This window comes from Labeo rohita, chromosome 4 (genome assembly GCF_022985175.1).
Source record: "Labeo rohita strain BAU-BD-2019 chromosome 4, IGBB_LRoh.1.0, whole genome shotgun sequence".
Classification (NCBI taxonomy): domain Eukaryota; kingdom Metazoa; phylum Chordata; class Actinopteri; order Cypriniformes; family Cyprinidae; genus Labeo; species Labeo rohita.
Window position 1 is genome coordinate 44,407,855 of NC_066872.1, and position 14,690 is coordinate 44,422,544.

General features: G+C 38.3%; 1 protein-coding gene across 1 annotated transcript in view; it reads left to right on the forward strand.

The window, feature by feature from the left end:
* Positions 1–14,690, forward strand: part of cog5 (component of oligomeric golgi complex 5) — a 72,308-nt gene that overhangs the window by 18,380 nt on the left and 39,238 nt on the right. The window contains exon 7 of the mRNA XM_051107705.1: positions 4,558–4,688. Within this exon, the coding sequence (XP_050963662.1) occupies positions 4,558–4,688 (131 nt within the window). The remainder of the gene's footprint in view (positions 1–4,557; positions 4,689–14,690) is intronic.

The window sequence follows — 14,690 nt, forward strand, 5'->3', positions numbered from 1 at the left end:
TGTCTTGTCACTTCTGACCAGCTGAATTGTTTGTGTTTCCCTCTCCCGTCACATATCGTGGCAATGAAGTGTCCGGGTGAAAGGAGACATTGGGTCTGGTGGGAGAATAATAAGTCAATTGACAGACTTTAAAGTTAAGTGATTTGCCATGACACTCTCATGTGATATTAGCATGATTTCAGAAATACATGTAGGCTGTTGTTTGCCACAACAGCCTACATGTGCAACCGGGTGCAACCGTTTTCCTTCGCTGCTGCTGGGTTATGATACACGATGAGGTCCTAAGTGCTATCATTTTCTTTGAAACAGAAACCGTCAGTTAACATTTGAAGCTCCTTTAGTTAGATCATCCAGATGTTTTGGCACTGCAAATGTTTTCTGCTTTATTTATTTATTCTACACTAAAAACAATGCACAGTTTGTTTGGTTTTGAGCACGTCTTGTGACTCATTGCTATGCTTGGTGTTGAGCTCTTGAATTTAAATGCTTTTGAACCTAGTATTGCGCTTTTATTTGACATTTTCTTGCTCTTCCTCGTAATTTTCAGAGATGACTCTATCTACACCAACAGCAATTACCTTTTTTCACTTTCGTTTTAATCTCAAACAAATTGAGTGCCCCGCTTTGCAGGAATCGCCTTCTCAGACAGACCCCATATTGAATTTGCGCTAATGTGTCTTATCGGTCCCTTCTTTTTTACACCATAATAGGGAAAAAATTGCATTTCCAAGGTCACAGTTAGAATCGTTTTACACTATATTGCACGCCGCACCTTCTCTCTGTGGAGTGGCTGTTGTGCTCCATTCCAGATAAATGCAGGTAATAACTGTGATTGATGCTGAGCCTACAGTCCTCTAGTGCTTCTACAAAAAGGAAGGATCTGCCAAGAGCCAACACATAGTCATATGAGTGTCTTTTTTCTGCAACACTGAAACCACAGAGTCATGAACAGTGATTGAACAAGCACCTGTGCCCCCTCCCTTGGCATCCCCTCTGAACTCAATGACCCCAGCATGATTTGGATTTGGAGAGAGGAGCTGTCACTGCATTCAAAACAGATACTAGTTTATTTCTTATTGAACACTGCAGGGTATCTGCTGTATGCCTTTGCGTGTTTAATGGTATATTTCACTCAAAAATACATTTTTTACTTACCCTCTTGTCATCCCAAATGACTTTCTTTCTTCAGGTGAACACAAGCAGTGATTTGAGAAAATGTCTTCGCAAGCGAAACAATAGATTTGTTTAAGTGGAAGCTCATGTTAGAAGTCACAAGCTAGTGATTTCAAGTTCACAAGCTAGTGATTTGATGCGTTTTCCGATTCGATATTGATTATTTTGGATATACATCCAGTACAATGCATGGCGCATTTTCTAAAGGAAAAAAATCTTTCAACTAATGCTGTAAAATATTTGTATACAATTTGTATGCAAATGCTTAAATTACCCTTAATGATATTTATGATAATAGAGTTGCAATTACATATATAATTGCATTATATTTCTACTCCAGTTTGGTTTTTTGAAATATAAACATTCAAATGGTGGTGCTTAGAAAAACTTGAGGCATTTATTCAAACATAAAGTAAACATTGAGTAACAGTAAAAATTATAATAAATATGTTATATGGTGTATATTTAGCAAATTATCCTCTCTAGAGCGCCAAAACAGCATTTATTGTTTGAGTACTGTTATAAAATTTGAAATTTAAGACTTTCATATCAAAAGTAACAAAGCACAAAGCTTATTGCAGTTTATTGGATGGGAAGCGTGCTACAAAATATGCTACAATATATGACAGGAAGTGAGTGGGACAGAGAGAGGGGGACAGGGTCGGGAAAGGTCCATGAGGCGGGACTCAAACTCGGGACACCCGAAGCACAGCTGCGCCATATGTTGGCACACTGCCCACAAGGCTATCGGTGCCGACAACAATATTCCAATTTATGAGCCGAAAACAGTCTAGATGAATCGATTCTTGATGAATCAATATCGTTTCATAAAAATGAGAATTGTTTAAAGATCAATATTATTTTACCCAGCCCTATTATTGTGTAAAAACATGCGAAGAGCATGCAAGTTTGAGTAGTAGATTACGGACAGAGCAGAGTGCTGTCCTTTACATGAAGAATGCATCATGTGCATGCTCTACTTAATTAAATATCAACCTTTTGTAGTTTAATTATTGCAAAAAGCCCCATTGCAATTTTGATTAATTTAATTGTGCAGCCCTAGTTGCATGGCATTACAAATCTAGCCTGAGTTACAGAATCATCACGTCACGTTAAATCCATGCGACCATTTGTCCTCTTAGAACAACATGCAGCAGTTTCAGCACTTGCCATCAAAGTGCAAATGATAGAATGCTAATTGAGAGCCCCCTTCAGTTTTGTGGTTTTCTTCTAGGACAATGTAATCATTGCTGCACTCCAGAAGGGTGAAGTAGAAGAGGGTGAAAATGAGGTGAAATGAAATTGCACCACAACAACTTGTTTCTTTTTTTTTTTTTTTTTTTGGAGGGATCATTGATTTTACTCTGACTTTGGGCCTACCTATACGAACAAGAGCCAAAGTCTCTTGCTTTCCTGTGTAGAAGCCACCTGTTTCCTACAGCTCTCTATCTCTATAGATTTTGAACCCCAACCTCAAGGTCGCTTCTTAGCATCTGGGTGCTACAGCATGGAGTCATTTCCCCAGCAAGGTATATGACCTCTTCTAATGAGACGGAATTGGGTTCTTTATGATATCTTTGTTAGCAGTCGGCGAGTCGAGTCACGGAGTCGTCAGCTGGTGTGTGTGCCCTCAGAAGGCGCTAATGAGTGGATCTATGTAGTGACATTGTTCTGCTTGGTGCCACTGTATCCGTATCAGTCAGCATCTCTGACTCACGGGCTGTCTGTTCAGAGGCCTGTTCAGTATGGCACCCTGTGTTTAGAGATGCTGTTTCTTTCCCTCTCATTTACTTGCAAGAACCTTCCACTCTTTAAAGTTCACAGTGTGGATTTTCTTGTGCATCTTGCATAGAAACATATTTATTAGAGATGTGTACAACTACACACTCTTCTCTTTAAAGTCTCATGCATGAAAAATATGTATTTATTGGAGATACTATTAACATTTTTCTGCTCGATGATAGCAACTTCAGTTTATGCCAGGTGTTGACTGAGAAGACAGGTGGTGTTAAATCCATGACTACCTGAATGAGCACACCGTTGAGAATAACAGCTGGTCTCCCAGTTGGAATATTTTCAGGTGTAACTGGGGCATTCAGTCTCCTCCACCTGCATCCCACACCATCCTAGGAGCTGCTGCCCTACTTGCCAATGTATTTATTCCAGGGCATGTTGCCGTCTAAATAAATGCTTTGCTCTTTTCGATGAGTTTAATCAGCCCTAAGTAGGAAGCTGCCAACAAGAGCATTGTTCGAATGCTTTCTGAAACACCTAAATCAAGCATAATTTCCACAGCCTGCTGCGACGATGGGTCGAGTTGCTTCCAGACCCCCTGCTTAGTGCAAACAATTGCGAAGGAGACAGTTTGCATGCTAACGGCTCAAACGGGCTCCTAGGGGTGTGCAAACACACTCATCCTCCATATGACACGTTATCTAGCACATAAACATATGACTGTTTGTTAAAAAAAGGGGGGTTAATAAAGCTTGGGAGTGCCAGGATAAACTCCGATTCTGAAAGAAAGAAGTCATATACACCTAGGATGCATTGAGGGTGAATAAATAATACACTACAGTAGTGTTGGGTCCTATCATCAGCCTGTGAGATCGGCAATACATGATATTATCGTGCTCATGTATTTAATTATTTATATACTTCGTTTCATTGCCCGAAACCAGCTCCAGCATAAGGCTAAAAGCAGCCTAACATTATCAAAGAACATCATCACTGATCAGCCTAGCCTATTCTAGTGCAAGTTTATGCATTTTAAAAAACACTCGCATTATAAGTGAAGCTATCTACACCGTATGATCAATAAATCTCTTACCACACACTGCACACGTCTGCGGGGTGTTACGGCTCCGACGCGCACCTGGAGTAGATTGCGGCTTCGGTATGTGTTTCAACCCCCTGTACTGCACACGTCTGTGATGCGTTACTGCTCTAAAGTGGCCACTCTAGTCAATGCTTGTGTTTAAACCCGCCACGCTGCGGCTTGTTGAAGTGGTTCTCTGCGCTGCATCGCTAAAGTTAGGCTAATCCCCCACCGCGTCCCTACCCTCCCTTCAACAATTTGAATTTCCGTGAGCGGGATTTATTTTAATGATATTCTAATGGGCCATGTTGTGACATCATAATGTTGTAGTCCAAAGGAGCTATTCGTTGTAGTTCTTGAAAAGGGATTTTTTTTAAAAACTATCTCCTTTTGGAGTGGACTTTTGTAAGAGATTTGTAACTTTATAGATCTTTTTTATGCCCAAAGATACACACCACACACTGACTAAAGTTCAAAAAGTTAAAAAGCATAATAGCACCACTTTAAGAACAACAAAGCTGTAAAAAGCTTAAAAACCAACTAAATATGTTTTGTTCCATCTCTTGCAGATTACCTGTCCCAAGGTGTTGATCTGTCAGGCATTGACGTCATAGAAAATGACCTGCTGTTCATCAGTCGAGCTCGTCTGGAGGTGGAGAACCAAGCCAAACGGTTACTGGAACAGGGCATGGAAATTCAGGTAAAAATACAATGACGCCAGGGAGAAACAAAGCACAAATAGATGCAGCACTTGACAGTATTTTGAAAATGCTTCAATGCTGTCAGCTACTTGGAAACTCAACAATAGGTTCATTTTAGTTTAGGGGTAGACTAACTGCTTTAATTTATGAGTTGTTTGTCACTTGGCAGGCTGCAATTTCAAAATTCTCCAACACCAAATCCAGGAACTGTGTACAAGTACAGGCGTCGCTGAAAATGCCCAATTTGCATTGTGTTATGAATTGTCGTCCAACACATTTTAAAACATGCACGTTTATGTAGTTGTACTGAAAGCCATGTCTGACCTAAAACTTAAACTGGATTAAACCTGTGCCAGTATTCTTTCTTTCTCTCTCTCTCTCCATCTTTCCCTCAGCATGTTTCTCTGTCACACGACGCACTCACACACAGCAGATGGGCCGCACTGGCCTTTTCTCCCCTGTCTACAGACACACAGGCATCACACTGAACTGTCCAGTCACATTTCAGAAATTCAGCTGCCACATGGAGCCATCTCAGGAGCTGAAAGATGCAGACTATGTCTGCGTTTCAATAAACGCTCATTTTAAAATGCCTCCACGAATAATCTACGAGATATGTTGCATATCATGAATGCAGCTGTCATTGCGTCTCTTCATTTTTACTTTTTGCCCTTTTGATTGACAGTTTAATTTTTCAGCACGGTTTAGAGAGCAAATCAATGCTGAGCTCCAGCTGGAGATGACAAGACTGTTGAAATACTGACTACAAGGTCAAAAATTGATTGCTTTATGCACCTCTCATGGGCCATCAGGTGTCTTTGAAAGCATGGCCGTTCAGGGAGTATGGTTGAAATTGTGGGGATGAACACCCCATAGCTGACCTGGTCCAGTCAGGTTTTGTTTGCTCCTGCATCTTTAATGGTTTCCATTGCTGGCTGCTTGCTAAAATAAGACTTGCAGTGCCTGCAGGCTATATTCTTTTATTTTTTTTAGCTTCAGTTGATTGTGTGATGGTCAGTCACCCCTATCGTTCACAATGCGTCTCAAGGTTATTGGCCGCAGACAACGAAATGGCACTGACCACTGTGTGATCTCTTTAAATGTAGATATTGAGTAATGGAAGTTTATGGGTATAGTCGCTGTCTATGAAAGCCTAGTGCACTAGGTAGACCACATTTTTGGGCATCATAGCTGCCAGTGATACTGAAACAATGAGAGTGTAACAAGTGTTTAATTTTCTTAGTTAGACATGTTTTGTTTCAGTATTTTTTGCATAGAAATCTTTCTTTTTCAAGGACCAGAAATCCTTTTTATCTCATTCACTTCAATTAAGTGTGAACGGCTCAGTTCTCCATCCCGTGCATCTCTAACAAATTCTTTCTCTGCTGTCTTCCTACAACACATTCTTGCCCTATTAGCATCTCATTATAAAACCAAGCGATGCAAGAGCCCCCTGACCTCTCTTCATGCATTTGTTGTTCTGGATCTTATCATGTAGTTCACTCCACTCCTCCACGGCCAGTCCTGCATCAGTATATTTAGAATTGTGTGGGTTACATAAGCCGCTATTCCCGAGCTCATGTGGAGATATCTGGTCCTCTTCGTTTCACTCTTTTTGTTGAAACAAAAAAGAGGAATTTCAATTTAAATTGTAAATTTTAATCAAGATACCTCAAATCTTTTAAAGGATTAGTTCACTCTAGAATTAAAATTCTCCCATGTCTTCCAAGATGTTCATGTCTTTTTCTTCAGCTGAAAAAAAAATTGTTTTTTATGGAAAACTCAAGGATTTTTTCTCCATATAATGAGCTTAATTAGGGATCAGCGGGTTGAAGCTCCAAACTGCAGTTTCAGTGCAGCTTCAAAGGGCTCTACACGATCCCAGCCAAGGAATAAGGGTTTTATCTAGTGAGACAATCTGCCATTTTCCAAAAAAACAAACATTTATATTAGGGGTGTAACGGTACACAAACATGATGGTTTGGTACATACTTCGATTTTGACATCACGGTTCAGTACAGCAGGGGGAAAAACAAAATTACTTTTTGTTTGTTTTTTATTAAACAGTGGTTTACTAAACAAATTGCTTTTTCTTTTAAATAAATTTAATTAGAATTTACTGAAATCCAGTGAGCTCTTTGAAATCACTGTAAGGTTCCAATTAACAACAAAGCCCAAACTTAATTTAAGCTTAAACTTAAGTTTAATTACTATTTATTTTTAAATATAATAACACTCAAAACATTATATGCAAACATGTAAATTGCACATAATGCCGTTTTTAAATTAACTTATAAATTATAAAATTTCTATTTGTGAATGAAATGTATATTTATTTACACAGACTGGCATAACTTGTTTCGATTTATTTGAACATACATGAAATAATTAGCAAAATGCTCTTCTCTAGACTTTTAAAATTAAAATTATATTAGATTTATTGTTTGAATTTCCTGAAAAAATGGACATAATTTGAAAGATGAATTTTTTTTTTTCTCGTGCCGTGGTTAAAATAGTGCTGTATTTGTTTTTTACACATCCCTAACAAACCGAAAGACCCTTACCGAAAATTGTCGGTATGAATATGTGTACGTTATACCCCTATTTTTTATCATTTTTAACCACAAATGCTCGTATTGCACTAGCTTGACTTCACGCATTACGTAATCACATTGGAAAGGTCACATGTGACATAGGTGAAAGTACCGACCCAATGTTTACAAAGTGAACGTGCAAAGAAAGTCAAACACTGTTTACAAAAAAAGGTAAAACAATGATGTCAGACGATTTTGAAGATGTTTTTTTTCATGATTACGTAATGCATGAAGTCTCAGACGTGCAATGCAGAGCTAGTGCAAGACGAGCATTTGTGGTTAAAAGGTATGTAAATGTAAATTTTTTTAGACTCTTATTTCCCAACTGGGATCGTGTAGAGCCCTTTGAAGCTGCACTAAAACTGCAATTTGGACTTTCAACCCATTGGCTCCCCTTGAAGTCCACTATATGGAGAAAAATCCTGAAATGTTTTCCTCCAAAAACCTTAATTTCTTTTTGATTGAAGAAAGAAAGACATGAATATCTTGGATGGCATGGGGGTGAGCAAATTATCAGGAAATATTAATTCAGGAGTGAACTAATCCTTTAATGTCTTTTAATGGAATTTTTCTGGGTTTAATGCAAGTTAAGCTGCATCGACCGCATCTGTAACATCTCATCCTTCCGTTTGTAAGAGCTGCAGTCGCGTTTCCAGTTATGCACTTACAGTTGTAAATTTATGCAGATAGATATTTGTGCTGCAATTGAGAAAAAGAAAAACCTAATCAAACATTTTTTTTGAAATCTTATAAGATTGGAGGGATTCATCCGTTCTTAATGTGCATAGTGACAGTGCTTAGTCTATTTTTCTCCTCTGAATTTCATTAAAAACATACGGAAGAGTGGTACTTTATATCATTGCATTGCTGTTTTGAAAGAATCAGCTGTCTGATTCGCTGCCGTATTGTCAGAAGGGCACTTGAAAGGAGAGTGCGTTTGAAGGTCAGAATTAGACACTGAAGTGCAGCGAGGCAGAACAAAAAAGTGTAGCCTGTTTCTGCACATTAATTTCGGATGGGGTGAGAGAAGAGGTCTGTTAAATTTTTTATCCACCTTGTTTCAAGTCTGTTTTTATTTCTCTGCTCATACATTTATATCAGCTGCTTAAGAGGGGTGTTTTCACACCGAAGGTCGCGAGAGGTGACACTCTCGGGGGGGGATGGAGGAGAAATCATGTTTTTCTTTCCTCTTTCTTTTTGGTGTGGAAGAGGGGATGAGGTTTTGGAAGTGGATTCTCATTACCACAGTGAAGGTTTTTGCTTGCTCAGCAAACATTGGTTGGAGGTCACCGAGGTGTGTGTGTGGTCCGAGCTGGAGATGCATACTAGGGTCTCAAAGGGCTCAAAATTCACTGTGTGGAGTCGCACAAGTGTGTCCGCAGACACACATATACAAATGACTACTCTCGCCTTGGCTCCCGTCTTCCTGACCCAGAAAAGCAGAGTACTCACGGGGCCAGTGTCCTGTTTCACATGCTCGTAGGGGAATGGACATTAATGCATCCTTCTCACTTACAGGAGAGAAAAAATGACAATCTCTCTATCCTCAATACGGTGACCCTAAGAATGTCACTGCATTCGATTGCAAACAAATTGAACACTTTCCAAGCAAAATGTCTCACAAAAATGAAAATAATAAAAGAAATCTCTGAAATTGATCTTGTTGAAATTGTAGACAATGAAATGTGAAAGGTCTAACATGTTTGGAACAACAGGACATCTGATCAAAAATTAGCCTTCCCGTTACAAGGTGATATTTGACTCCTTAAAGTGATTTACAGGGGAATTTTGTTTTTTCCAAACATTTTTCTAACCTTATTAAAAGTATGTCATCTTTTGTCATATTTTCAAAAAAATTTATTTTAAGGTTTTCAAAATTTCTAATTAAAACAATAGAATAACAACCAGTAGAATAAGAATAAGTCACCAATAAAATGAAGTCAGTATTAGCAAAATTAATTTGTACTACAGAGGTGGCACAGAAGAGCACAAAAGTGGCTTGTAGGTGTATTTTCATGTTTATTGAGGCTCAGAGGTGGCATGAGTGCAAAATTCATAAATTCCTGTTGAGATTAATGTTTTAAATATAAAATGTTGAATACAGAAATATTAAATGATTTAAAAAACTGAAATGATACTTTAAAAATGAAACTAAAACTGCCAGTAGGTGGCAGCAAGTCACTGATTTAATTACTGGATCATTCATTTGATTCATTCGAATAGCTGATTCATTCAGGAATAAAGCTTTATGAATGGGAAATTGAATCATTGACTCACTAGATTTGTTTAAAAACGCACGTTCACTCATAACACGAAACACTGCTGTGTTTGAATGGAGATGCACAGCGGCTCAGTTGTGACTTGTTTTCAACTATTTTTAATGACAAAATAGAGCAAAATCAGGCAACAGTGTTATAGTCAGAAAATGCAAGTCACTTAATATTAACTTGTTTATTTAAATGTACTAAATCAATATCTCATTTACAAACTCCCTTAAAAAAATTTTAGTTCATTGCGATCTCACAAAGTCCCATTATAATCAATGAAGCTGTCTACACTGCACAATGAATCTCTTATTTACACCCTTTTGAAACGATTCGTGAGATATGTCTGTGATACATTACTCAATATTGCAAAAACACGTAGAAACCTTTGAAGCTCCCCTCAGCGCAAACACAAATATGCCAATCGGGTCAGTCGCACGTGGTGCTCCTAAATAAATGAGACTGAAATGGTTGCACTGTAGAGCCCTGCATGAGGGTGAGTGTTCAATGACAGAATTTAGATTTTTGTGTGTACTGTCCCTTTAAGAGTGTAGGACTACATTGCTGATGTGTTTGGTGAGATATTAAAAAGCTAGTCTTGACTGCCGACCAGCAAGTTCTTAGGAAATCATGTGACTACATTCATGCATGATCAAAAACAGTCATAAACCTAGGAAAGAACTGACCTGCTGCAGACGTAACTAGTGAAATCACAGGAGTGTGGTTTCTCCATATAATAGATAAGGCACTGCCTGCACTGGAAGAGCATTGATGGTGGAATCAATGACAGGAGGGAACAAATGAGTCTGGGTTTTAACTGAGTCACCACCGCTTTGACAGACAGATGCGCCTCTTGCCCCACCATGAGTAACTGTGTATTACATAAGCAGCCCCAGCAGAACATTGATCATGCACTCTTTAAACAATACGTCACCTTTGTCTATTTCAAAAGGTCAGGAGTGCATGTGATGGTTGTCTGGCATAGATTTTTGTTCTGTTGATATAAGGCATAGATATACAGTAGTCCACACTGCCATATGTACACATAATCGTACATATTGGTGTCTATAGTTCCATTAAGAACCTTTTAAATTTTATAGTGTAAAATGTTTTTTTAGATTATTAAATGTTCAAATAAAATGGTTCTATAAGAACTTTTCATTGAAAACTTGTTTGGAGAATCCAAAATGGATGTTCCATTGCTGTGAAACCTTAATGTTTAGTTGAATCTAAGATTGAGGTTGTTTGTTTTGAAATGATTTTTCTTTCTCTGCATTTGTCCATTCTGTCTGATCTGTTTAGTTTTATCCATTGTCATGGTGGAATGTGATTTTTGTCATCAGGAGCCTAATAAACCCATGTACCTGCGGCATGTAATGGAATTTTCTCTCACTCGCTGGTGAAAAGACACAACAAAAATATGTTATCCGCCTTGGGCCAAACAAATACTGACAAGAATGTTAAGTGAAATCGATTCAATGCTTCTTTTCTTTTTCTGCTATACCACACAGCAATTTTACTTTATTGTGTAAATAAATGCCTTTCGCACATGCATGATTATTTATAGCGATCTCCTGCAATTGCAGATGTCACTAATGATTTGATAACAGCATTTTTTTTATTCTTCCTTCAGGGCTGATCTTGATGCATGACTCAAACTGTGCATAAGAGGGTAGTAATCATTTAGAAGTGTCTTATTAGCGCACAGCTTAGCTTGTCCCTGCATTGTTGCCATGAACGGCATGGCTCAAAGCGCTTTTGGTATTTGTAAATGTCTGTGCAGAGATGTGTGGATTCGTTTGTGCTCTTTTGACTACGTTTTGCATGCTGACATTCTAAGGTGACAGGAAATGGTGTTGCCCTTTAAGCTAACGCAGTCCAGATTCAAACAGGGTTAAAATTATGCGTGTGTGTTCTTGAATGATCTAATCTGTCCAATTTTGCAAGAGTCTTTGCATTATGTGACAGATGGGTCCTTATCCCAAGAACCTGCCGGATTCAGCTATGTGTTTGTATAAGTAAAGACAGGTTTGTCAGATACGGAAGTGGCAGCTTGCTTTCTTGTTCTAAACAAGAGAAAAAAACGTTGCAGTAAATTGGTTTTATTTTACTCTGAAATAAAATACCCAGCCTGTAGAGTGCAAGACTTTAGCAATAACCATGCATGAGTTCGAATGACGACATTGAGTCATTCACCCTCTTAAACCCCACTCTTAAACTACTTGTACAGCTAAATATTTACAATAAACTAATAATAAACAACTGTAAATCAGTAGTTTGTAGTACCATCAAAAATAGTTTTTTTGATTCGCTATTTTCAGTGCTTTGTTGTAGGTTATTCCTTTATAAAAGAATAAAGAAATACACAGTACCTTTTTGCTAGTTTTTAATGTTTATATAAGTTTATAATGTTAGAGCTGGCTGATTGGTTTAGTCTTTTGCTTTATGGATTTTTTTCAATGCCTGTGGTGAAAATGAATGGGGAAAATGCCAAGGTCACAAAAAGTGGATGTCATTGTTGCACACTATTCAAATCCTCATTCATTTTCTCACGTTTTCCAATGGGTTCAACAGTGCTGGTGACTGAAAAGGTTACGCAGTCACCCCCCCGATATTCACGGTTCATCCATTTTTTTGAATCATGTGTTTGAGTAACCTTTACATCAAAAGAAATGTCTCTCAGGAGTTAAAGCTGCTAAGAAGTGAAATCATTGCTTTTGTGCACTCCTTAGGTCTTTTTTCTGTCTTTTCTTTTGCCACTCTTTTTTTCCTAAAGCTTTGTGCCTCCTTTTCTTTTGCCTTCACCCTCACTGCAAACATAACATCTCTGTCGCTCTCTCACATTCTTTGTTTGCTCTCTGAAGACTATGAAGATGGAATATAGATGCGCTGGATTGCTCATGTAGCTGACAAGCAGTCAGCAGGTGTGGCTTGTTCTGCCAATATGGCTGCTTTTGTCTCCACACTGCTCTGTCAGTGGAAAGAAGGCAAAGGGTTTGTTGCAAATGATCATACTATATTTAAAGTATGTATAATATGCTCAGTTTGCCTTTTTTCTTTATGCATCTCCATAAGTGTTATCCTGAAGGACACTTATAAACTGAAGCTCAATGTTGAATAAAGCACATTTAAAGTTAAAAGTAAAAATAATAATGAGCTAAGGAGTTGTCTTTAATTAGTAAAGACCAGGGTTCTCCAGCCCTGCTCTACAAAATTGCCGACACCCAAAAAGGCCAACATTGGATTTGGTCGTATGATTCAGTATTTGATTCTGAATTCAACAAGATCACTCTTATACTTTTTGGTCAAGCTGGTCAGAAATTATAAACAAAAGTCAATTTTTAATATCTTTTGACCAGTAGGTGGTGTTGAAACTACTCATGTGCCCTCAGGTCATGCTTGGTATAACACGTACCAAGTTTGGTTTGAATCCACTAAAGCGGAGATATAGCCTCATGTCCATTTCTGCGCAAATTTTGAGGTACTTTACGAAAAAGGTTTGAAATATCAAAAAGCTTTTGATATATTTTGGCCAGCATTGTCTGAAGATGCTCTGAGCCAATTGTGGTGACAAACCATCTTGGATGAATTAGAAAAAGTAGATTTATCGCAAAATTCAAAAATTCGAAAAATCCTGACCTTACGGTTCAAATGTTATTAGCAGAAATATGAGTGGCCTATTGATGGCGCTAGAGAGTTGTTGTTTTTTCTTTTTTCATTTTATGTTTGGCACTTTGCCTTTATTAACAGGAGACAGAAAACGAAGTGGGAGAGAGAGGGGTGGGATCTGAAAAAGGTCTTCCAGCCGGGTTCGAACTCGGGACACCCGTAACGCAACAGGCTATCTGCGCCGACAGAAAGTTTGAGATGGAGACTCCAAATTTGCTACGGTTAATACTGAGACCGTCCTCTATCTGTGTGCCAAGTTTCATAACTTTCCTGCTAGCGGTTCTGTGGGCTGCCATAGACTCGCCATAGCCTAGACCTTCGGTGCTTGGCCCCTAATAATATTTTTTTATTATAATAAATCAGAGCTTTTTAAATAGTTAGAAAAGATCTGTCGCTGCTTCCGTTTCATTGCGACCCTAACCTAGCCTAAACCAGGTGTGTCTGAAGCTGGGAGACCAGCAGGCCAACAAGACCAACAAGCGACTGTAGACTGGATTAAAGCTTTGTTTTTCAGCAGGATTGTGTACAATATATTGAAAGAGTACTGGTACACTGTTACAGATCAGAGACCTGTTAGCGACTGGCTCCCATGTGTGCTGATTAGCGCTTCTCGTCCTCGCACGTCGACTTCTCTCGCCCATTACCCATCAGTAACACGTTACTGCCAAGCACCCACCTGACAAATTACTGTTACCATGGAGACCATATGCACATGCTTTTTAACATCCCTTCTGCCTGGTGTCCGTTCTTCACAATTAAAAAAGTCACACGAAGGTTAAAATGCTGTAGTTTATTTATAGTGTTTATAGTGTCATTAAGAGGAGCTTTTGATTACTAGTCCTGTTGTTTTTTTATGTATACCATGTTGCTCACTGATTATCATTGATTTATACATGTTTTTATATACTGTGACACCATAAAATGGTATCCTGCTTGTCAATAAACATGCTATTTGCATGGTTTGTTAATACACTATTCCAGCACCATTCAAGTACCTTGATATATGAGTATGTTAGATCACGTTAAGATTTTGACTTGGTGGATGATAAAAAAGGTAAAAAATCCTGTAGATTTGCATTGGATGAACTTGTGACTTTGACCAGTAAGCCACCATTGTTCCAGCGTAGTGTATTAGTGTTTTCTACTGAGCTAAAGCCATGGTTATGCATGTCCTTTCTTTTTCAACCTGCACTCTTGATTTCATTAATGATTTAGTACTGAACAAAGATATAAGGGCACACGCATTTCCATTCGTAAAAACACTTAAAAGGATCACTAAATGATGTTCGTTGAATTTGATTTACATTCTGACATAAAAGAAATGAAATATGATACAAGATGCATTTGACCTCAAGTCTTAAAAAATGCATGAATGAAAGGAGTTAATTTTCTTTTAATGCCTGTGCAAATCAAAGTTTCTTTATCACCGAAGATCTTCTCTCTCATTAGTTATGCTGAGCACACCTCATCTTTC